Source organism: Apium graveolens, chromosome 7, assembly GCF_009905375.1.
Source record: "Apium graveolens cultivar Ventura chromosome 7, ASM990537v1, whole genome shotgun sequence".
NCBI lineage: Eukaryota > Viridiplantae > Streptophyta > Magnoliopsida > Apiales > Apiaceae > Apium > Apium graveolens.
In genome coordinates, this window is record NC_133653.1 from 2,166,285 (window position 1) to 2,190,733 (window position 24,449).

Genomic DNA, 24,449 nt, shown 5'->3' on the forward strand with positions numbered 1-24,449 from the left:
CGTTAATAATCTCAATATTGGTTCCAAACAATAAAATATCATCCACATATAGGCACAAGATAACACACTCATTACCTTTAACTTTAGTGTAGACACACTTATCACTTTCATTAATCTTATAACTGAAAGGCAATATAGTTTCATCAAACTTTTTATGCCAATCTCTGGGAGCTTGTTTCAAGCCATAGATGGACTTGATCAACTTACATACTTTCCTTTCATTGCCTGATGCAACAAATCCATCAGGCTGATCCATATAAATCTCTTCCTCAAGTTCACCATGAAGAAAAGCTGTCTTTACATCCATCTGATGAATGATAAGACCATGGACTGAAGCCAATGCTATAAGCATTCGGATTGTTACCATTCTTGCAACCGGAGAGTATGTATCAAAATAATCAATTCCTTCCTTTTGCTTAAAACCCTTAGCTACCAGTCTAGCTTTGTACTTATCTATTGAGCCGTCAGGATTCAACTTCCTTTTAAAGACCCATTTGCACCCAATAGTAGAACACCCAGGAGGGAGATCAACCAACTCCCATGTTCCATTGGAAATAATAGAGTCAATTTCACTCTTAACAGCGCCCTTCCAGTGCCTTGACTCAGAAGAATCCATAGCTTGCCGGAAAGTTAAAGGTTCGTCCTCGATATTGTAAGTGATGAAATCACCTCCAAAATCCTTGACTATTTTTGCACGCTTACTTCTCCTTGGTTCCTCTAATTCCTTAGGAATAGAGCTACTACTAGGTTCCGCCCCCACATTTGTCATCTTTTCCACATGATCAGGAATAGAACTTGATGTGTGAGTAGGATCTTCCTCAGAAGTCGTTTCAGGTATTCCAGTCTTCATAGGGTAGACATCCTCAAAGAATGTCGCATCTCGAAATTCAACTATCGTGTTTGCCACTATACCATCTATGTCAGATTTTAACACTAAAAATCTCATAGCTGTAGTGGTTTCAAGATAGCCCAGAAAGATACAGTCAACAGTCTTTGGACCTAGTTTCTTTCTCTTGTGTTCAGGAACAAGCACCTTAGCAAGGCACCCCCACACACGAAGATACTTAAGACTAGTCATCCTGCCTTTCCATAACTCCAAGGGTGTTTTATCCATGTGTTTCAGAGGGACTCTATTCAAAATATGGCAAGCCGTATTTAGAGCCTCTCCCCACATGTATTTAGGCAACCCAGAGTTAATAAGCATACTATTAATCATATCTTTAAATGTTCTGTTCTTTCGCTCAGCAACCCCATTAGACTCAGGTGTGTATGGTGGAGTAACTTCATGAACTATACCATTGTTTGCACAAAATTCATTAAAAGCATTACTCGTATACTCACCACCTCTATCAGATCTCAATCTTTTAAGTAACTTACTAGTTTGTTTTTCTACTTCAGTTTTATATATAATGAATTTACTAAGTGCTTCATCCTTATGTCTAAGTAAATAAACATAACAATATCTACTACTATCATCTATAAAAGTAATGAAGTATCTAAACTGGTCCTTGGTCAACACACCACCAAATTCACAAATATCAGTGTGTACTAAATCTAACAAGTCTGAATCCCTAACAACGTTATGAAAAGGTTTCCTTATCTGTTTAGCAGACACACATACTTGACATTTAGAATTCTTTTCTATGGTATATTTTGGAATCAACTCTAAGTTCATCATGTTCTTAAGAGCACCAAAGTTTAAATGACCTAGTCTAGCATGCCATATATTTGAGGATTCAATACAATTAACAGTAGGAATAACATTATTATTCAAACTTCCCAAAACGGGATCCACATTAATAACAAATAAACCATTTGACAAGTAACCCTTGCCAAAGAATGTACCAGTGTGAATAAGAACTACTTTATTACACTTAAACGAAATTTCAAAACCACTAGAAACTAAACAGCTTCCACTTATTATATTTCTACGCATGTTGGGAACATGATGCACTCTCGTCAGAGATAGAATACGTCCTGAAGGGAACTTCAGATCCACGTTTCCAACTCCATGTACTTGAGCAACACTAGCATTCCCCATCTTCACAGTCAAGCTATGATTCTGTTGATAAGATACAAATAAACTAATATCAGCACAAATATGTACATTAGCTCCAGTATCTATCAACCATTCATTTGACAGATAGGTAGAAAATATCACAGGGTTGTAGGATACATACCGGTCAACGTTGGTTTCAGAAGCCGTAGCCTCACCAACAACCATGTTCACTACAGGCCCACTTGCGGTTCCAAGCACAACATTTGCTTGTGCTACCTCGGTTTTCTTCGCTTTCTTCGTAGGGCAGTCCTTACTCCAGTGCCCAACCTGCCCACAAGACCAGCATGGTTTGTTTGCCTTGGGTTTCTTGGCCTTGTCCTTGTCACTCTTAGGTTTATTACTATTAGCTTTCTTAGCAAAAGCCTTCCTCTTTTGTCCTACAGTTGCTATGTTTACCTTCGAGGTACCGTGTTCAGTTGGCATCACATGTCCCTGTTTGGACTTGTGTTGTTCTTGCACCGAGATGTCCAACATAAGGTTGGTCCAGGTGATCTTTCCTTTCTGTCTTTTCAGGGAGAGAGAGAACTCTTCCCAAGACTTCGGGAGCTTTTCAATCACACTCATCACCTTGAACTTCTCCGGGAGATTCATTCCAGACTCCTTCAAAGCATGCACTATCATCTCGAACTCATGCACCTGCTCAGTCATGGACTTATTGTCCACCAGCTTGAACTCGAGGAACCTTGCCACAGAATACTTTTCTAGACCTTGTGAGTCAGTATTATGTGTCTGGTCCAGCTTCTCCCATAAGAGTTTTGCAGAGTAGGCATCAGAAGAATAGACATCAAACAAAGTGTTTGTTAGTGCCGCCAGAATGGCCGCCCTAGCCACTCCATCCTTCTCAGCCCACTTCGCAAAAGCCTTAACTGTGTCAGCCTTCTCTTGATCCACTACTGGTTTCTCATATTCCATAACCGGCCACAGACCCTTTATAGTCAACCACAACTTCATCCTTTTCTGCCAGCGAGAAAAGCCAATGCCACCGTTGAATTTCTCCGGTAAACCGGTTAGTTCAACAGCTTGTGGGAAACTATAGGTGGTCCAATCAATGGCCCCAGCAGTTACACCCGAACTGCTACCACCACCAATGATAACCTCACTTTCGTTAACCATTATGCTAAATTCTATATAACCAATAATCTCTTCAAGAATGTTGAGAAACTCACTAACAAGTATAGCAACATAGAGGCAAGTGTATAAAGAATTTAACAAGTTTAGGCCAAGACCACAGTTAACAAAACAAAACATGCAGGTAAACAAAATCAGTAACTGAAATAACGAAGAGAGAAAGAGAGATGTACCCGAAACCATAGCTTTCAACAGTGACTGAAATAAAGGTTTACAGATACAAAATGCCAAGAAAATAATCACAGCTGAGTCACCAGGCCTTGCTCGAAGTCTTGGCTGCTCTTGAAGAGATTATTGCCCCCTACCTGCTGCGTTTGGGATGTGCGCAATATCTCCACCAGGATAAAACAGCTCGGAGTTTATGTTAACAGCAGCAACAAAACCTCCACTTCGACCAGCACCTCAGTCACCGGAAAATATCAGCACTTCAGGACTTATGGGAGAGAAATGCAGAGAGGTTGAAGAGAAGAGATAAGAATGTAGTGTGTGTTATATCTCATTCATTCAGTTTAGCCTCTATTTATAGGAGAGGAAAAATGAAACTGTCCACACACTTAATGTCTGAATTAAACTGCTCCATTAATGAAAAAATAAAAACTGATCAGATTTTGAATTCATTAATGAAAAAATCAAAACTGAACAGCTTTTGAATTTAAATTATTTGTAACAGCTTTTCACATTAAACACCCACATTATAATCAGAAATTAAGTTAAGTTCTGATTTGACTCATCAGTACTTAAGTTCTGATTCTGATATCAGAACTTGTTAAGTTCTGATTTTATTCATCAGTTCTTAAGTTCTGATTCTTATTTCAGAACTTGTTACAGATCAGATTATTTGCAGGACTTAGCCTATTCCAGTACCCAGCCCAATAATCCAATCACCGATAAATAAATTCGAATTAAAATAATTCTCAAATAAATAAAATCCTCGCCCAGGTCGCCTCGCGTACGCGAGACGCCGAGACATTCGCCCAAATCGCCCTTCGACCCGACCCGGTCCGGTCCGGTGCGGTGCGTGGCGGGGCGGGGCGCGCGTGAAGCACACAACAACACAATGGACCATCACACACCTTAGTAGTTGTATACTACTCATGTGGGTAATACCATATAAAGCACACAACCCCCTTTATTTATTTCAATGTGGGACAAACATTCTCAAATTTTCCAAGCTTTTCCAAGCTACTTTCATCTCTCATTTCATATGGATTTCATTAAGAAAATTCTTAAAACCATACATGAAAATTTAAGTTCAAATATCATTGAACAATTTCCAATCATTAGATTTTAGGATTAACATCAAGAACATAATTAAATTAAGCTCTAAAATCCTAATTTTCTAACACAAAAAACAGCATTGTTCCAGTTTAAGCAAAGCTTGAATATCAGTACTCCTACAATTTGCTACTATTATGATTATACCGTTGGTTCTTATGAAATTCCTTCACATCCAAAGACGATGAACTGGAGCATGAGTTCTGATTACTGCACATGGGAGGGAATTACCTGCGACCACAAGACAGGGGACGTGATCGGTTTGGATTTAAGTTGCAGTGGGCTGGAAGGAGCCATTCTTCCTAACAGCACTCTCTTCCACCTCTCTCATCTCCGGTTCCTTAACCTTTCTAACAACGACTTCTCTCTCTCCAATAAGTTCCCTCAAGAATTCGGTTTCTTTGCAAAAGGTTTGACACATCTCAACCTCTCTCGTACTTGGTTTTCAGGGAGAGTTCCCTCAGGAATCTCTCATTTGCACAAACTGCTCTCACTTGATCTCAGCCTCAACTATAATGCTAAACTTGAAGCTGAAGTGTTTAAGTCACTATTACAGAATTTAACTCAACTAAGAGTGCTTAATCTTGAAAGAGTTAACATCTCCTCTGTTTTACCCATGAATTTGTCTTCTTCCCTAGAAGTGCTTAACCTTGGGGATACTGGTTTATATGGAGTTCCCTCAGGAATCTCTCACTTGCATAAACTGGTCTCACTTGATCTCAGTTACAACAATGATGTTAAACTCCAAGATGAAGTGTTCAAATCACTCCTACAGAATTTAACTCAACTGAGAGTGCTTAATCTTGGTTTAGTTAACATCTCCTCTGTTTTACCCTTTAATTTATCTACTTCCTTTAGGGTTCTTAGCCTTTGGTACACCCGTTTACAGGGAGTATTACCCCAAGAGGTTTTCCACCTTCCCAACATAGAGTTTCTAACATTGGGAAACATAGATCTAAAAGCAGTTTTACCCAAAGTTAAGTGGGGAAGTAGTGCTACTCTCCAACACCTTTCTCTTAGTGGGATAAACTTCAATCACGGAGGTATACCTGATTCAATAGGGTATCTTGAGTCATTAGCCACTTTGGACCTCTCATTTTGTTATTTGTCTGGGCCCATACCAAGATCCATAGGGAACCTTGTTCAACTTACTTACTTGGACTTGGGCCGCAATAATCTCAATGGCCCAATTTTAACACTTCTCAATGGCCCAATTTTAACAAATTTAGCAAATTTATACCTGAATTCTAACAATTTTAGTGGATCCATTCCACAATCAATTTCTCAACTTGTGAACCTCACTTACCTTGACTTATCATCAAACAATTTCAGTGGTGTTTTGAACATGAGTATGTTTTCACCCCTTGAATCCCTCCAATATCTTGGTCTTTCTCATAACCATTTTCTCTCAGTCAGAAGCACATCTATGAGCCCACTCCCTCCTACACTTTCCACATTGGGATTGTCATCTTGCAACATGAAAGAGTTCCCACACTTTTCAAAAGATGCAGAGATCTCATTGGATTATGTAGACCTATCAAACAATGATATTGAAGGGGAAATTCCTGATTGGATTGGATCAGTGGGTTCAGTAAGGTCAGTGTATTCAGTGACGTCTTATCTGAATATTTCTCACAACAGGCTAACAGGTGGTCTTGAGCAACTACCTTGGAATAGTATAAAGTTGCTTGATCTCCAGCACAATGAGCTTAATGGCTCATTACCCGACTTGATCTGTAATTCAAGCTCTCTTGAGGTACTCAATTTGTCTCATAACAAGTTGAGTGGTGTACTCCCAAGTTGTGGAACACAATTGACCAGCCTTTCGGTGTTTGATCTACGGATGAATAACATTCAGGGGAGCCTTCCAGCAAACTTATCGAATTTCCGTTCTCTGGAAACTATAAATTTGAACGGAAATAAATTAGAAGGAAGAGTTCCTTCTTCTTTTGTTGAATTTAATAGTTTACGAGTTCTTGATCTTGGAAATAATCAAATAAGTGATACATTCCCGCAATATTTGGAAGTTCTTCCTAATCTCCAAGTTCTTGTGCTGAAATCAAATAAGTTTCATGGCATTATGAACACGATTTCTAAGGTTGAACACCCATTTCATAGCTTAAGAATCATTGATCTGTCGTGCAATGAGTTTTCGGGTCCACTGCCAGTAATCTATTTCAGAAACTTCAAGGCTATGATGAATGGAGAAGTGAATAAAATAAAGCGAAGTTATATGGAGCGGCAGTATTACAGTGATTCCACCAATCTGGTGATAAAAGGCCATGAGATTCAGTTAAACAGAATTTTAACTGTATTCACAACCATAGATCTATCAAAAAACAATTTTGAAGGGAAGATTTCTGAATACACTGGAAATCTATTGTCACTCAGATTTCTCAATCTTTCTCACAATCATCTCACAGGCCACATACCACCTTCTATTGCAAATTTGACAGTGTTGGAATCACTAGACCTCTCATCCAACCAACTTGAAGGAGAAATTCCAGGGCAACTCACTGGTTTATATTCGCTTGCACTTCTAAATCTTTCCTACAACAAACTTCGAGGTCATATTCCACAAGGTTTTCAATTCAACACATTTGAAATTGACAGCTATGTTGGTAACTTGGGACTGTGTGGAAAACCATTGTCCAAAAAGTGCGGACATGATAATGTGACGCAAGAAGAAGATGAAGAGGAGGATGATGATTACTTTTTTGGTGGTTTTACATGGGAAGCTGTGGTGATTGGATACGTCTGTGGAGTGGTGCCTGCATTTATTGCTGGATACTTGATGTTGCTAGCTAGAAAACCAAAATGGTTTGCTGGAATCATTGCCAGGGAATTGGGCCTCAAGGTCAGGAGGATGGAGATTAAATGGAGATAAATAAAGTGTTGTTTCGATGTGTATGTTATGTCAACCGTCATCCCATGTAATTCAGGTTTTTTCAGTTTATCGAAGATATTGTACTGTATTTATGTTTTTATAAGCCCGTTTTCTTTATTCTTCACAATTAGATTTGGACGCCTTCAGATGAGAGGCAATCATCATATAGTCATATCCATATTCACCAGCACTCAGAGCAATTCTCCAAGCTGCCATATGCATGGTTTTGTACTTATACCTTGTACCACGGTTCCCACTGACTCGTTTTACTGAACCTGTGTATCAAGAATGGGGCTTCTGGAAACGAATGTATTACCAATATATGGTTGCCTTTAGTACACGTTGGAAATACTATTTCATTTGGTCCATTTTGGAATCTTCTATCATTATTTCTGGTCTGGGTTTCAGTGGATGGACAGATTCTTCACCACCCAAACCCAAATGGGACCGTGCTTATTTGCACCTCTTTTTTTCATATGTGTACTTATTTTCTTGTTGCTTATTTGATTCCATTGTTTTCAGATCCTGATAAATCATTCAGCGATCTGGTGGAGCAATTCCTCTCTGATGCAGGAGGATTACATTCAAGCATGATTAAACATATATGTGTGTTTTAATGCTTTTATTTTTCTCTAGATGTTTATGAAAGACTCGTTCAGAAGGGGAAGAAACCTGGTTTCTTCCGGTTGCTGACTGTCAGTGCTCTATTGCATGTAAGTTGTTCCCACATAAATCTTTTATCTGATATGACAATAAACCAAGAAGGGGAGGATTGGTAGCATGGTGCTTCCTAAAAGACATCATCACTTTCTCGATCATCCTAAATGTATCCGTATAACCTGAATGTAGGCTCTTCTTCCTCTTAAGAAAAAGTTTATGTTGTAGTATTTGCTCTATAAAGCTTGTTCATTGAACTGTTTATCCTATGTACTTAATTGTCAAATTTTACTTGATTAATCTGACTGATTGAGTTGTTCATTTCCCTGTAACAGGGTCTCTATCCTGGATAGTTATATTCTTCGTTCAGAAAGCTTTGATGATTTCTGGTTCAAGAGGTAGCAAGCAGGCACCCATAGTTCGTATTATGATAAGAAAAATAGGCATTTTTCTATTAGAATACTAACTTCTATGTCTTTCGCAGTCATTTACAGGTGGCAGCAATCTGTTCCTCCAAAAATGGCTAACACTAAGAGTATGTTTGTGTTCGTGAACTTCTTGTATACACTTATAGTTCTTAACTGCTCATGCATCAATTTCTGAGCAAGTCTTTCATATATTCGCAGTTTGGCAGAATATGTGAGACCAAAAAAAAATTGATTGCAGAAAACACCAACTAATATAATTATGAGATTAATATATATCTTTTTGGCTCGTTAATTACAGGTATCAAGCCTGCATGAAACACTCGTAGCAAACAAGAGTGTATACTTCATTGCAACCATTGTTTCCGTAACATTGGTCACTCTTGGAAAGATTATCAACCCGGTGAAACCTGCTAGAACAAAAACTCAGAAAGAAGAATGAGGTAGATATACAATTTTGCATCCTAATGTCATTGAATTGAGATTTGCAAATTATAGTGCTCTTCTCCAAGTCATATTGCCTTGTCTGTCTATTCTGTTAAAAATTCTCATTTCAATGAACAAGGCCCAATGTGCAATTTTGTAGAGCAGTATACTTATTTAGATCAAAATGAGCAACTTCAATAATTTTATCACAATCTGAATTATTTTTTCATTAAAATATCCGTAAAGACAAGTCCTGATAGGGTAAATTTATTCCGATAATGATTTTGCACACACTACTAAGCCATCCAGAGGAGAACTGAAAAAGACCCTCTTTTTTTCTTTGCTTTGATGTATTGATGAGAAGTCTATTTATATGTATTCCAAGAGAAAGGGCATATACATTGAAGACCAGCACATTGTGTATTTGTGGGACTTTGTCGGCATATGAGGTTCTGAGGTTCTGTAATCAATGTACAAATACATGCCTGTGCTGCATTAAGGTCGACATAATCGAAGGCATCTATATACTTTCAACACCAAAAAGCAAGAAAAAGAGAGAAAATTTAAAAAAATGCAAGTATTCTCATTATATATAGATGGTTCAAGTACACATTCTAAACAATATTCCTCTCTGTCCATTCCTCATCATCAGACAATTGTGAGGCATTTCATTCTCTTCTAAAGTAGCCTATAGCTAGTTTGGTGTGCTAGCTTGTAATCAAATGCAAACATGTGTGTGTTGCTGTTGAGGTTCTGACTATGTGGGTCACAAGTTTGGTTCTTTCTTTATTCTTGGGTTTCCTTCTCTAGCTTCCATCTTAAGTTCTTGTACCATCATTTCTTAAGTTATCTAATTCTATAAATAGACTTTCGAGACGATGAACATGAAGAGCAAGCCTACTGGAGTATTCACTCCAGCACGAGGAATTACCGCGGTTGGAGGCGTTGGACTGGAGGGATATGCTCCTTTGGAAATGAGGCCAGGGGGAATGTTGGTTCAGAAAAGAAACTCTGATGCTGATCATAGTTCAGTTGTAGTTCCACGACTTATTCTCCTGACTACACATCCTAACAACTCTGGAGTCCTACTCTTACTCAATACCTTAGTGACCAGCTGATTTATTTGTTTAGATAAATAAATAAATTGTAATACTTATTGAAATCGAAGGTATGAATAAAATAATATTAATATCACCTCAAAGTACAGTGTTTTACAAACTATCACTCCACCAAAATTTTTAAGCCAAAATGAAAATGAGAAATTTCACTATCATTGTGGTGATCATCTTCTTGCAACAACACTTTGTTAAGCTTGAAGTCCCGACGAGTAAAAAACTGCATTATTCAAGTTTAAGCTAAGCTTGAATATTGATTTTGGAGGATATTTTTAACTTCACTGATATTGGTCAGGTGGTCAGACCTGGTACTTACAGAATGGTAATAATATGTAATTTTTAGGTACATGCTACCTGTTATAAAAGCATGCACAGTAGACCAACTATTTTCATGTGGAGGATGTTCAATTTATCCAACATCGCTACAAGATCATGTCTAGCTTAAGTAAGTTCATAAGACTTCATTAATTCTTTCTTATTCTGGAAGTTGCATCCAATCATCTTCGGATTCTTAAAGTCTCCGTCTTTGTTTTAACTGCTCTAAATGAGCTTCTGTTCCACATATTAGGAGACGGTCTACAATGCATCTACACTGACCCCTCAACATGTACTCTTTTGGACAAGCAGGGTCGGATCGGACCCCAGTATACATGCATCAGAGAAAAAACTAACCGCTAGTATAAATGACCTCTCTGCATCAACTCAATTGGAACAAGCAACTCCCACTTAATGTACTATGCATTAATATGTTACACTGATAGTTTTCCTTATACAATTACGATCTCAACTCAAGAGGTTACCTGGATTATTTAAAAGTACTTAACACTCCCATAATTTGTAGACAGACTAATTTCATGGATGTTCAAAAATACTATTTTTTAAGAATAGACTCTCAACTTCCATGTTAGCTGGTACTTTGCATTTAAGATGTAGAGAAGTCACTGTATCTTTCCTTACCTTGAAATTACATTCCAACTCCAAATGACAAACCCATATTGGTTATCTAGGCTGAGCAAGAAGATAATCCTTTTTACTTGTATTAAACGTGACAGAGTTCATCCGATAACATAATCCTTTTTCCAACTTATTCTTCTTACAATTTAATGCACATAAATTTATTCTGAAAGATTGCATGATTTCTTTGCTTTTCTGGAAGCTCCACTGAGCTTTAAAAAGTAGCTATAAAAGATTCTCAAAGTCTTCGTCCTCGTCAATGCCCTCCACATTTAAGACTTTGGACAGAAGACTCTCAGCTGTCTGAAATGACCTCCTCTGCATGGACACTTGTAGATAAATTTTAACATACTCCTAACACATACACATGCATCAGACTAACACTACCAGCTAGTTCTCAAAGTCTTCGTCCTCTCTTGCTCCTACTGCACCCAACATAATAATATGACCTACTGATTACTGAAGAATTGAATTCTCAAGGATGTTTCTACGTGACCTACTGATTTTGTATTTTTGTTGAAGGATGTCTCCCAAAAGTGCTTCTATTGCTTACCACATATTATTAGTACATAGATAGACTAATTACTTTCTGCAAAGAACATTCGCATTTTACTTGATAAAATTACCAAACTATCGCTCCACCAAAATTTTTAAAGCCAAATGATAATGAGTAATTTCATCACCAGTTATTTCGCAATCATTGTGATGATCATCTTCTTCCAACACAACCTTGTTGCTTCTTTAAGTCCTATGGAGCAAAACTTGAATATCAGTACTCCTACAATTTGCTTGTATTCTGATCCTTTCTTTAATGAATATGACATTTGATGCTAATATTAGGGACTTAATTCGAAACATATATTTTTATTTGATGCTTAATATTATATTTTAGGCTGTATCCAAAACATGCACTTTAGGGAAGTAGAGAGTGCATCAACTTTTGATGAACTTGGCCTGTCCGGTGGATAAGAGGCCCTGTTTTCGAGTTGATATAGCGAATGTACCTAGTGTAAAATTGTAATAAATCCTGAATATATAGCTTAGCTACTCAGAAAGACAACTCTATTAGCTGTATCGAAAAGTTGTTGCTTGTAGAGCTGTTATGCAAGGTAATAAAATATTGTTGAGGACACCTTTGCACTAAACATGACAGAACTAAACTAAACATACAAAATTGTACCGTCACTTTATTACTGAAAATGTTAAAGCAAGTCTGATTCTTCCCCGAATGATTCCACAAAGTTTGAGCGTAGCTAAGATGTTTGTCAAAGCTCTTGGTGGTGGTTCCCGTTGGGTTATTTGTTCCAAATTGGGCGTGCTGTGCAAACTGATACTGCATTTTAGTAACAATTGGAAGTCTCGGGCAATGTTTTTAGTATGCAGGAAACTATTCAGGGAGCATCACAGGTCAAATTTTCTGTATCTTAATTTTTGTACTTGTATTAAACTTGTCACAGTTCATCAGAGAACAATATCCTTTCTCCAACTTATTCTTCTTATATCTAATACACATAAATTTACTCTAAAAGATTGCTTTCCTGGAAGCTGCAATGAGCTTTAGAAAGTAGCTCTAAAAGACTTATTAAAGTCTTCGTCTTCGTCAGTGCCTACACATTTAAGGCTTTGGACAGAAGACTCTCAGCAGTTGGAATGAACCCCTCTTCACGGACTATTGTTGAAAAGTGTTACTATAGTACCCCACAGACGATCACAACTTTAGAGCTGACTTGACTTGGTTTACTCCAAGATTTGTCTTTGTCAATACATCCAACTTTAGAGCTGGTGTCTGTAGTTGCCCGGTCTTCTACCATTTTAAATTTGACAATGATGCTCAAAGTGCTTGGTGAGAATTCATTAAAAGTTGGAAATATTTTGTAGAAATCAGGCTAATAGTAAATATTATCCTATATTCAGAATGAAATTTAATGTATATACACTAGATTGCACAGCATATATGGAATTGGTTTTCCATCGAGAAACGAAGGTTTAAGAAAGTTCAGAGAATTGCATCATTATTTTCCTTTTCTTAAACATCCCAGCTCCAGAACCTGCTGTCAAAGACTCATTCAATCAAGCCCATGTCTAGCCATTTTATATCTAGCCCATTTTGTTCCCTAGATGTCAAATTGGGTCTACTTGAAGAAACAATGGATTAAGAAAGTTCATAAGATTTCATTAATTCTTTCATATTCTGGAAGATGCATTGCAATCATCTTTGGATTCTCAAAGTCTCCGTCTTCGTTTCTACTGCTCTAAATGTGCTTCTATTCCGGTCCACATATTAGTAGACGGACTACAATTCATCTACACTGACCCCTCTACATGTACTCTTTTGGACAAGTAGGGTCGGATCGGACCCAGGTATACATGCTTCACTGAAAAACTATTAGCTAGTACAAATAACCTCTCTGCATCAACTCAATTGGAACAAGCAACTCCTACTTAACATACTATGCATTGATATGTTAAACTGATAATTTTCCTTTTACAATTACGATCTCATCTGAAGAGGTTACATAGATTATCTAAAAGTGCTTATATTGCAGACCACCTATTATAACTAAACACTCTTATAATTAGTAGACAAACTAATTTCATGGATGTTCATAAATATTTGATTGAGCTATATCATCAATATGAAGAATAGACTCTCAACTGCCGCGTTAGCTTGTAGTTTTTGCATTTAACATGTAGAGAATTCACTATATCTTTCCTTACTTGAATTCCAGCTCCAAAAGTAGCTCCAAAAGTAGCTCCCACGGACCGATTCGCATCAACATTTTCTTCTCAAATTACAAACCCATATTGGTTAATTATCTAGGCACAACAAGAAGATCAAGTTTTCTGCATCTTCATATTTTTACTTGTATTAAACATGTCACAGTTCATCCGAGAACATTATCCTTTTTCCAACTTATTCTTTTTATAGTTGATACACATAAATTTATTCTAAAAGATTTCGTTGCTTTCTTGGAAGCTGAATTGAGCTTTAGAAAGTAGCCGTAAAAGACTTCTCAAAGTCTTCGTCCTAGTCAATGCCCTACACATTTAAGACTTTGGACAGAAGACTCTCAGCAGTTTGATAGTACCCTACAAATTATCACAACTTTAGAGCTGATTTGACTTGGTTTACTCCAAATCTTGGTCTTTGTCAATACATCCAACTTAAGAGCTGACGTCCATGGTTTCCCCCGGTCTTCTACCGCTTTAAATGTGACAATTATGCTCAAAGTCTCAAAGTCTCGGTCTTCTATTATCTATTGCTCTTCAAAAGTGCTCATTTCATAATTAAAAAGGTAAATGATTTTTAACTATTAAAAGACCTCTTTAAGTGGTGGTGTCCCTTCCTCTGAAGTCGAGATTGTATAAAAAGAATGACCTCTTTTGGGTGTATGAGTGTGTTTAAATATATTAAGAATGACGTGTTAGCCACTTTTAATAATAGTTTGCAATTTTTGTGGAGTGCTACACCGCTTGTGCAAAAAAGTTGATTTCACATTTGAGGTCCTTTTTGTAGAAAAGATAATGCACAAGTATGACTCGAAGAAAGAAGGTTAAAAAAGTTGAGAGAAATGTATTCCAGATTTAAAGTAACTCCAAAGATTCATTTCCATCATCTTTCGATTCTTAAAAGTGCTTCTATTGCAGTATACATATTAGTAGACATGCTTCATTTCATCTAAAACGATCCCTTTGCACAGAGTCTTCAAAAAAGAATCAGTTAGTCAAAATGACGTCTGCGTCGACTATCCTAAAAAAGCAACTATTATCTATGTACAATGTATTAATATTAATGTATACTATCAATGTATTATTAATATATACTATCAACATTAGCTGGAAGTTTTTATATATACACTAGATTGCACAACAGTAATGGAATTGGTTTTCCATGAAGAAACGAAAGTTTAAGAAAGTTCAGAGAATTGCATCATTATTTTCCTTTTCTTAAACATTCCAGCTCCAGAATCTGCTGTCAAAGTACGAGAATGGGAAATCCTAGAAAATAAAATTACAAGGGCTGGGCCCGAGAAGCTTTGCAAAGCTGGTCCGGATCTAGAGGAAGCTGGGACTCGGGCCATCATAGGGTTCCGATTCCCCCTGGCCCTGCTCCACTGCGGCCTTTGCAGCAAGGAACTCCTGGATGAAGCTCTCCCAGGAAGCCAAGGGGTCGGTCTTGATGTGGCGCTCAGCAACGACCCAGGACCTGCGCACTTCGGGAACCCCGGCCTGAGCAACCTCAAAATCATAAATATCGCTGGCCTTGAATTCAGTAATGATAGCCTCCTTGTTCAAGTTTTCCTTGGCAGCAAGTTCAGCTTTGAGTTTCTCTACTTCTTTGGCAAGCCCCTCAGCCCGGTCCTCAGATTCCTTCAACTTCTGGCTTAACCCGGACTCAACCACGCGGAATCCCTCCCGGGCTTCCTCCAACTCACCCTGCAAGGTGTCAGCCCTTATCTTCTCGGTATTGGTCCGGTTGTTGGCCTCCCGGACCTCCGTGTAGGCAACGTCCGAGCATATAGATATGGCACTCCCGAGCTGAAAAAAGAAAGAAATCGACTAAGTACAAAAAAAGAATGGGGGACGCAATCCGGAACCAAAGGCATGGAAATGTTAGATACCTGTCCCCATTGCCCGGTGACCCTTTTCAGAGCTGCAGCCATGCTGTATCCTTCCACCTCCTCATGGTCATCTTGGGAAGGAATACTAGACATGAACCCCGCCAGGTCAACCAAGCTCTTTGTCCCTATCCTGATGAGACCCCCGTCCGGACCCTTCCCTTCCGAATCACAAACGACCCGGTCAGCAACAACAGCTTTTCCGCGGGGAGGCTTTCCCGGGGCGGACTTCCTTTTCTTCAAAGGAGGGTCCTCAGAGATCTCCTGGACATCCGGGTCCTCGTTCAAAGCAACATCACCCGGGCTGGGAATGTTCCGGGGGGCAGAAGATTCGGCCCCGCCCTCTGCATCCGCAGATCCGGATCCAGTACCTGGGGCCCCCTTTGTTGTCTTGTATGCCAATCCCAATGAGTTGAAAGCTGCTGCATAAGCCGAAGAAGACATTATCGCTCTGGATGCAAGGTTGTAATGTGGCAAACCTGAAAAATTGGAAAAGAAAACTATAAGCGCATGATTGATATATATGCAAAGACTACCAAATCCGGAAATAAAATACTCCAGTAAGCCCGGATCATGGGAAGATGATTTATGCAAATTAGCTACAAGTAAAAAAGCAAAATAAACGTTGATCCAGATCATCAGGAAAAGCAGAGAGACCCGGATCAAAGACCAAACAGAGTCCACCAACGATTACAAGTTAAAAGGAAAATGAACCTAATCCGGATCTCCAAGCAGGGATGGGGACCCGGATCACTAACAGGACATGTTAAAGAAGAACTTACAGCCAAGTTGGAACAGGAGTTTATGGTTCATAAAGGTATCCCGGGTCAGCTGGAACCCGAGGCTACCACAAAATTTCCTAATCTGATCTACAGCCTCCCCCTCTAAGATCTCCGGGTTAAACTTTGTCTTAATTTCCCGGCCTGTAAAGTAAGGGAGAAACTCCAGATCGTACCCCTTCAGCATCAATATCTCCCCGTTCCAATGTTTCAACGAGGTCTGGTGCATAACCGGTTTGGACCTACCCGGACCAAAGCCACACTCCGCTGCCCGGAACCTCAGCTCATAAAAAGGCTTCTGGCTTGACCTAGAGAGGTAAAAGATCTGGTGGAACAACTTGAAGGTAGGCATGAGCCCGGCCTTGTTGCAGCAAGCTATGAACCAGGTCATAGACTTAATTCCGTTTGGAGTTATCTGCATGGGGGATATCCTGTAGACATACTTACACAGGTGCTTAAGAAAAATATTGCAGCGAGGGCTCCACCCGGACCTTAGATGCTCCAGCCATACCAGAACAAAACCATCCGCGGGACGATGGAAAATCCTCTCATGGGGCTCGGGCCACCTCCAAGCGATATCATGAGTTAATTAAAAAGCAGCCCGGATTGCCTTGTCCATATCACCCGGATCAGCTTCAGCATAAAAATCCTTTCGCTGGTAATGATCCCGGCTGATCCCAAATGAAGCAAAAGCTGCTTCCAGAGCGCCTTGATCATAAACGCCCGGGTGGCCATCCTCATGCCTCTCATATCTGACCCGGGTATAGTAAATGCTATCTTCAAACCCGGGTGGCTTCCTATCGAAGTGATACTTAATATCGGACCAACGGCCGTCTGGAGTAAAGATAACCGAGTTCTCCGGAAGCCTCTTGAACCAGAAGCTCGTAATAGTTCCCACAGACCCGGACCCCTTTTTCCACCATCTCGCCCCGGATCTGTTCTCTACTAGATGAATCCGGATCACTCTCCTCGTCAGAAAAGTTGGGGTAGCAGTTATAGACTTTCATAGCTCGCTCCTTGGTCCGGATCATATACCTATTAAAATGAAGGTCAGTTAGCCTGGGCCCTACAGATTTTACTTGTTTTGCTAAGGGGTCCGGATCAGGTACGTCATGTTAGTTTTACCATAACCTAATGATCCGGACCACCAATGCAAGTCCAACCCGGAAAAACATCAACGATCCGGATTATGCTAACTACAAGCCAAAAAATATCAAGACTTATAGACCCGGATCCCGGTGGCAAGCACCCTGATCCGGATCCAAAGCCACCAAAAATAGCTTAAAAAACACAAGTCATTTAATTCTAACCAAACCCCCCCCCCAGGATCCGGATCCTAAACCCTCGACCCGGATCACAATCAAAACCCTTACCCCCAAACAGTCAACCCAAGAATCAAACAGCAAAATCTACCCTTTTTAACTATACACACATATATTCTAGCCAAGAACAGGAAGAACAGCCATGGAAAAAACCCAGAAAAACCGAACCCAAGAACCCAATTTTCGCAAGAAAATAAAACAAAAACAACCAAAAAACACACAGATCTGAACATACATAGCAACCAAAAGGCCATATCAAAAGCAAAACACAACGAAACTAATGATTTATACTACGGATTAGAGAAGAAGAAACCAAATCGATGTATGCATGAAAATGAAGAAAAACTATGAGAAATAGAAAAGAAAAAGAGGAGAAAATAAGATAAAGACTTACAGATTTGTAGCATGGCAGAAAGACGGAGAACAGCGAAAGCGAAGAACAAGATCCAAGCCTTCAAAATCTCGAAAATAACTCCGGAAATGCTCAGCAACGGAAGAAGAAAATGGCGACTGTTGTTTTTCTTTTTTTTATGCGAATATAGAATAAAAGGAAATGGAAGAGGGGGCAGCCTTTTATAGGCCCAGAAAAGAGAATTGCCCTCGCCACATGGCAGATTCTGAGTGGCCCTGAGGGCGGTTACGAAAAAAAAATAAAAATAAAAATAAATACATATATATACACATATATATATATATATATATAAATCAAACCACATTTAAAACACATAATCATTATGGGGCGGACTTCTAGGAAGTAACTGCCCAAAATTCAAATTCGAAGGGGGAAGAGCAGCAAAACCGTTTGAAATTCCAAAACCTTTCGAATTCCGCAGCCCAAGACCCGGATCAATAGCCATAATCCGAATCATTGCAAACCCGATACATTTCTGAAGCAGCCATTCTGCCTTAAATTCGGATTGGTATCCATTAAACCAGATCCGGATTGGGGGGCAACGAGGAGCCGAAATTTTTCTGAAGCAACCATTCTGCCTTAATTCCGGATTGGTATTCATTAAACCAGATCCGGATTGGGGGGCAACCATGGAGCATAAATTTTTCTCAAGCAGCCATTCTGCCTTAAATCCGGATTGGTATCCATTAAACCAGATCCGGATTGGGGGGCAACCAGGAGCCGAAATTTTTCTGAAACAATAATTATACCTCAATCCGGATTGGTATCCATTAAACCAGATCCGGATTGGGGGGCAACCAGGAGCAGAATTTTCTCTAAAGCAACTATTCTACCTCAATCCGGATTGGTATCCATTACACCAGATCCGGATTGGGGGGCAACCAAGAGCGCAAAATTTTCTACCAAGGCAACTATGTAATCCTACTCTACTCCCTCATCCAGAAAATCTGCATAAGGGAGTGATGGGCAAATGATAGGGTATAAGAGACCCGGCTAGAATTCAACCTGGATCTTAAGGATACCAGGCTCGATTGATGGACCGAGACCCCCCTCTCCCAGAACAGCCAAATGGAGAGACCAGGCCCGGGCCCTTCTCATGACCCGGATCCTGATCCAACCCGGAACCCTGACCTGATGCCTACCCGGATCCGGATCAGGGCTCAAGCCACCATGAGGGGGTCCCAGCAAACACATGCACACCCCACAACCCGCCAAGCAAGGGTACGTGGGCACGTGACTATGACAGCTATCAACAACCAACACACCAGACAAGCACGACGCGTGTCAGAAGGCCGTTAGGACACTCTGGAGGTGGTCCTCCCCTGGACACGTGTAAGCAATCCACCCAAGTCAGGCGTCCTCCGCTCCCAAGATCCAACGACCCAGATTTAGAGATAACTACCCCTAAACCCTACCTTGGGGCTATATATACCCCCAAGGCTGAAGTGTTTAAGGGTTGAAAAATACACACTCTTGCACACTCATACTCTCTCATATATTCAAAAACACACAGCAGCCATCATATATACATATCCATACACACACACATGCACACAGCAGCCTCTACATTACATATACATACCTTCATCTTCTTCAAGGCCCTGTTCTTATTCTTACACCGGAGGCGCCGTGGGAGCCAAACCCCCCTTCCGGTGTTATTTTGCAGGCGCCCAACCAGCAGCTACACCTCATCCCTCCCCAGGAGGTCCAGTAAAGACGTCGGACGGAGCCGCCCGCTCACCGGAGTTATCAGTAATCAACGGAGTAGAGACTGAATTTGTAAGAATCTTAACCGTAGTTATAACTATTGACCTGTCCGGGAACAATTTTGAAGGGGAGATTAATAATAACATCGGAAATCTAGTGTCACTCCGATATCTCAATTTATCTCACAATAATCTCACTGGCCACATACCACCCTCTATTGCAAATTTGACAATGTTGGAGTTACTAGACCTCTCATCCAACCAACTTGAAGGAGAAATTCCATTGCAACTCACTGGTTTATATTGGCTTGAAATTCTAAATCTTTCTTACAACAAACTTCGAGGTCATATTCCACAAGGTTTTCAATTCAACACATTTGAAATTGACAGCTATGTTGGTAACTTGGGACTGTGTGGAAAACCATTGTCCAAAAAGTGCGGACATGATAATGTGACACAAGAAGAAGATGAAGAGGAGGAGGATGATTACTTTTTTGGTGGTTTTACATGGGAAGCTGTGGTGATTAGATACGGCTGTGGATTGGTGCCTGCATTTATTGCTGGATACTTGATGTTGCTAGCTAGAAAACCAAAATGGTTTGCTGGTATCATTGCCATTGAACTGGGCCTCAAGGTCAGGAGGATGGAGATTAAATGGAGATAAATAAAGATTTGTTTCAATTTGTATTTCATGTCAACCGTCATCCCATGTAATGAATAATTGTGAAATAATATCCAAATTTTGTATGTTATGTGACAATATCTCTGTATTGGTTAAACAGCGGCTGTACAATAGGCTGTGACTTGATTCTGGATCATATTTTTGACTTCATTGATAATATGTTGAAATCTTGGAGGTACTTACTACCTGTTATCTTCATCTCTCATTTGATAGACATGCACAAATTTGTACTCTCATGCCAACTATGGTAAACCGCAGCAGATAGATGGAGTTCTTTGGGGATAGGTTTTTTAACACAAGCCTCCATCAGAGAGGTCTAAAAACTAAACATTAGCTTTTTAATCCACCCACTGAGTAAGGGAACAACAGGTTATTGTAGGCTTTAGTTTCCTAGCTTATTTTTCCAAACTTTGGCCTGTAGAATTAATCGTGGCAGTTATTTTAGAAGCCCTACTATTAATTTATCGAAATGATAGCTTGCTGAATATGGTGAGAGATTAATTGGATTTTCTGAGGCAGTGTGCCTGGCTTCCAAATTTCATCTAATTCTCAGCAGATTGGAAAATGTCAGATTGAGGGTGACTTCTTAAGGTAGTCTTGAATTGTACTTTCCAGTTGCACAATATGCAACACGTACGATGACAGCAACAGGCTTCTGAAGGATTTCTTAAAACCAGTTCAGAGCACTAAACCTTGAATGGTTATTGTATTAGTGGCAGAGCAAGAAGCTGGGCACAACAAGAATTTAAATTCAAGACTTCCCGATATACTGTGATACCATTGTGCTAATTTCGACTCTATCAATATTAGCCTTTTGCTACACATCCTTGTTAGGATCAAGATCTAGTAGATAAATGTAACCTAGTTAATCAACAATTACGTCATGCCTCGTTCTACATTTCATTCTTTGTTATACAGGAAATGGTATCTAAAGTTGACCAGGGGAATCATTTCATTCTTTGTTGAAGAGGAACTTTATTTACTAAATTAAATGCATTTGTCTACGATTTCATATTCTTGGATTATGTATGTCAAAGTTCTTTGTAGTTCTGTCATGTTTACATGTTGCATGTTTGATGATATATCATATTGATCACTAAAGAATTTCTGGCTGTTTCTCACAGCACAGAACAGAGAGATGAAAGGTTTGAGCTCATATGTTCACTTGTGGCTCGTCTTTGTCTTTTTCTGCACTGAAAGTGCTAGGTCATCAACTTGGAGAAAAGAGTCTAAACTACTGTATTAATTAGCTGGAAGTTTTTGTCTTTTTCATGCGGGTACCACCACAAATTAGCTATCAAAGACTCTTTCAAATCCTAAAGTTCCTCGTGTAAAACACTTTGAAGACCAAAACACATTTCTAGCCCATTTTGTACCCTAGATAATTGGTTTTAGTTGAAGAAACAAAGTTTAAAGAAAGTTCAGGAAATTTCATTAGTTCTTTCCTTTTCTTCAAATTGCATTCCAGCATCAAAGTACATAGCTCTCACAAACTCATTCCCATCTCTTTCAGTTCTCAAGTCTTGGCCTTCGTCTTTTACTGCTTAAGATTGGCTATAATATATCTAAAATGACTCTACTTGGGTTCTTATGAAACAGTCTCGGTCTTTGTCTTCTAATGCTCTAAAGTTCTTCTACAATTTATGAAAAGTGAAAGTATTTTGTTGAGATCAGACTATTTGTACATATTAATTTATATTCAAAATAGAACACCATGTATATACACTAAATTCTGCACAACATACATTGAATTGGTTTTACATAAAGTGACGAATGTTTATGAAAAGTTCAGAGAATTGCATTACTTCTTTCATGTTCTTGAACATTCCAGCTCCAAAATCCGCCCTCACAGACTCATTCAAATTTGCTTTAATGATTATTTTCAATTCTCAAAGTCTTGGTCTCTGTTTTCTACTACTCTAAGCACGCTTTTATTGAAATAACATTCCATCTTCAAAGTAGTACTCAACTCGTCAACTCATACATTCTCAAAATCTTGGTCTTTCAGTTTTACTGATAATTTTAGCTAAATATAACTTGACAAATAAAAAAGATAGGTCAGATATCAATTATCTAGAGGATGTTTGACGTGAATTTCCCTTGCATAAGCTTTTAATAAGGTTTCTAATAAAATGGTTATCAATATAACCAACATCAGTGCAAGCTATTTTTTCCTACATCAAGAAGTAAACACTTTTCAAGGCCGAAACACATATCTAGCCCATTATGTGTCGTAGACGTGGGTAGGGCTGAGTATAAATTAGCCAAACCGACCTACACTGCCCAATCCAAACTGACCAAACTGGATTTACGGTTTAAAGAGACATAGCTCTTGAGAAAGTTTAGAAAATTTGGTTAATTATTTCTACTTGTAATTTCCATCCAGATTCAGTGTAGCTAAAGACAAATTCTCATCATCTTTGTATTCCTAAAGTCTTTGTCTTCGTCGTCTACTGCTTTAAAAGTGCTTATACTCCGGCTCACATATTAGTACACAGACAACAATCCATCTAAAATGACTCATGTGTATTGAGTCTATCACACCACTAATTATGCAATTTTAGCCTCCATTCTTCCGGTTATCTTGAAAATGATCGACGTTCCTGGTGTACGTAAGGCCAATTGCTTTTATTTGAGCCACAAGTGAACCCTTTATATCTTTGTTCTTTTACACATTTTTTCACTAGTTGTCTAAATATACAAATTGTTGAATGTCTACTAATATGTGGACTCCAATAGAAGCAGTACGGTAGCAGACGAAGACTTAGAAGCAGTACAGTAGATGACGGAAATGAAATTTCAAGAAAAGGAAAGAAATACATGAAATTTTATGAACTTTCCTAAAGCTTTGTTTCATCAAGTAAACTGAATTCAACATCAACGTACAAAGTGGGCTAGAAATGTGTTTCAGTCTTGAAAAGTGTTTACTTCAATGAAAAATAAATTCTATGGCACATGTAGACATAGGCAGAGATGCCATAATAACCATTTTCTTTGATGTATGTCTAAGTCTGGTTCATCCGTTGCCATAGTACATCTTGTTTTATATGAGTCCATGTAGAGGGGTCATTATATGAGTCTATGTAGAGGGGTCATTTTAGATAAATTATAGTCTTTCTACTAATATTTGAGCACTACAATACGAAGACCAAAGCATGAGAATTGAAACATGACGCGAATGAGTCTGTGAGAGCTACTTTGAAGCTGGATCACAAAATACAGTAGAAAATGGGCTAAAATTGCATAATTCACTACACCATAGATTGCCTACAGCAACACCCAAAAAATATTACAACAGGCCAAAATAATGTTACCATAGCCCGCCAAAAGACCTAAGGTAACATAAAATTTAAGTTGCTTTTTTTCGAGTTACCTTTGACCCCAAAGGTAACATTTCCTTTGCCCTAGTGCAACATGGACTTTTGTGTTACAATAGACATCAAAGGTGACATCAATGAATGTGTATAGTATCACACTATATATGTTACCTTTGCACTTTGAATTTGCAAAAAAAAAATGGGGTCCACTTGTGGGGCCCATATTGGGGCCCACAGGTGGGCCCCATTTTTTATAATCATTTTTATTATATTAATTTGACAGGATTTGTTTGTAAATTGAACACATATACCATTAACATGTTTTTCATACATAAAAAGCAATACTATATGAAATTCTACTACTCAAAATCGAACAATCCCAAAATATCATTACATACCACAAAATGTATTACATCCAAACCAACTCAAACATTCAAACCATCACATGTCTAAAACTACGACAAAAACAATTATTTTAACAAAACAAAATAGTTCAGGTTTTTACTAAACATTAGAAAAGAAGATAAACTTAATAAAATAGCAACACTAGAAACTCTTCACATTCTCCTCGACTTCAAACGCAAGTGTTTGGTCCAATTTTTGTTAAGTGTCCTCCTTTACCAGCAACATGTCCCTAACTGCAGGATACCCCAAAGATAACAATGCACAAATTAGTTAGACAACAC

The 24,449-nt window shown here is 38.9% G+C and overlaps 1 protein-coding gene across 2 annotated transcripts; it reads left to right on the top strand.

Annotated features, from left to right (window-relative positions):
* The first annotated feature begins 4,611 nt into the window (after nt 1-4,611).
* LOC141671123 (receptor-like protein 7) lies at nt 4,612-10,051 on the top strand. Of its 2 annotated transcripts, XM_074477256.1 has the most exons (5): nt 4,612-8,194; nt 8,342-8,404; nt 8,491-8,541; nt 8,733-8,874; nt 9,724-10,051. In XM_074477256.1, the coding sequence occupies exon 1, from the start codon at nt 4,647-4,649 to the stop codon at nt 7,347-7,349; it is 2,703 nt and encodes a 900-aa protein (XP_074333357.1). In that variant the 5' UTR covers nt 4,612-4,646; the 3' UTR covers nt 7,350-8,194; nt 8,342-8,404; nt 8,491-8,541; nt 8,733-8,874; nt 9,724-10,051. The 2 variants fall into 2 exon arrangements, with proteins under 2 accessions (XP_074333357.1, XP_074333356.1); XM_074477255.1 differs by having other exon boundaries at nt 8,733-10,051.
* Nucleotides 10,052-24,449: the final 14,398 nt, after the last annotated feature.

Excerpts from the sequence above, each read along its gene's own strand:
- LOC141671123 (XM_074477255.1), top strand. The coding sequence starts at position 4,647 with ATGAACTGGAGCATGAGTTCTGATTACTGCACATGGGAGGGAATTACC.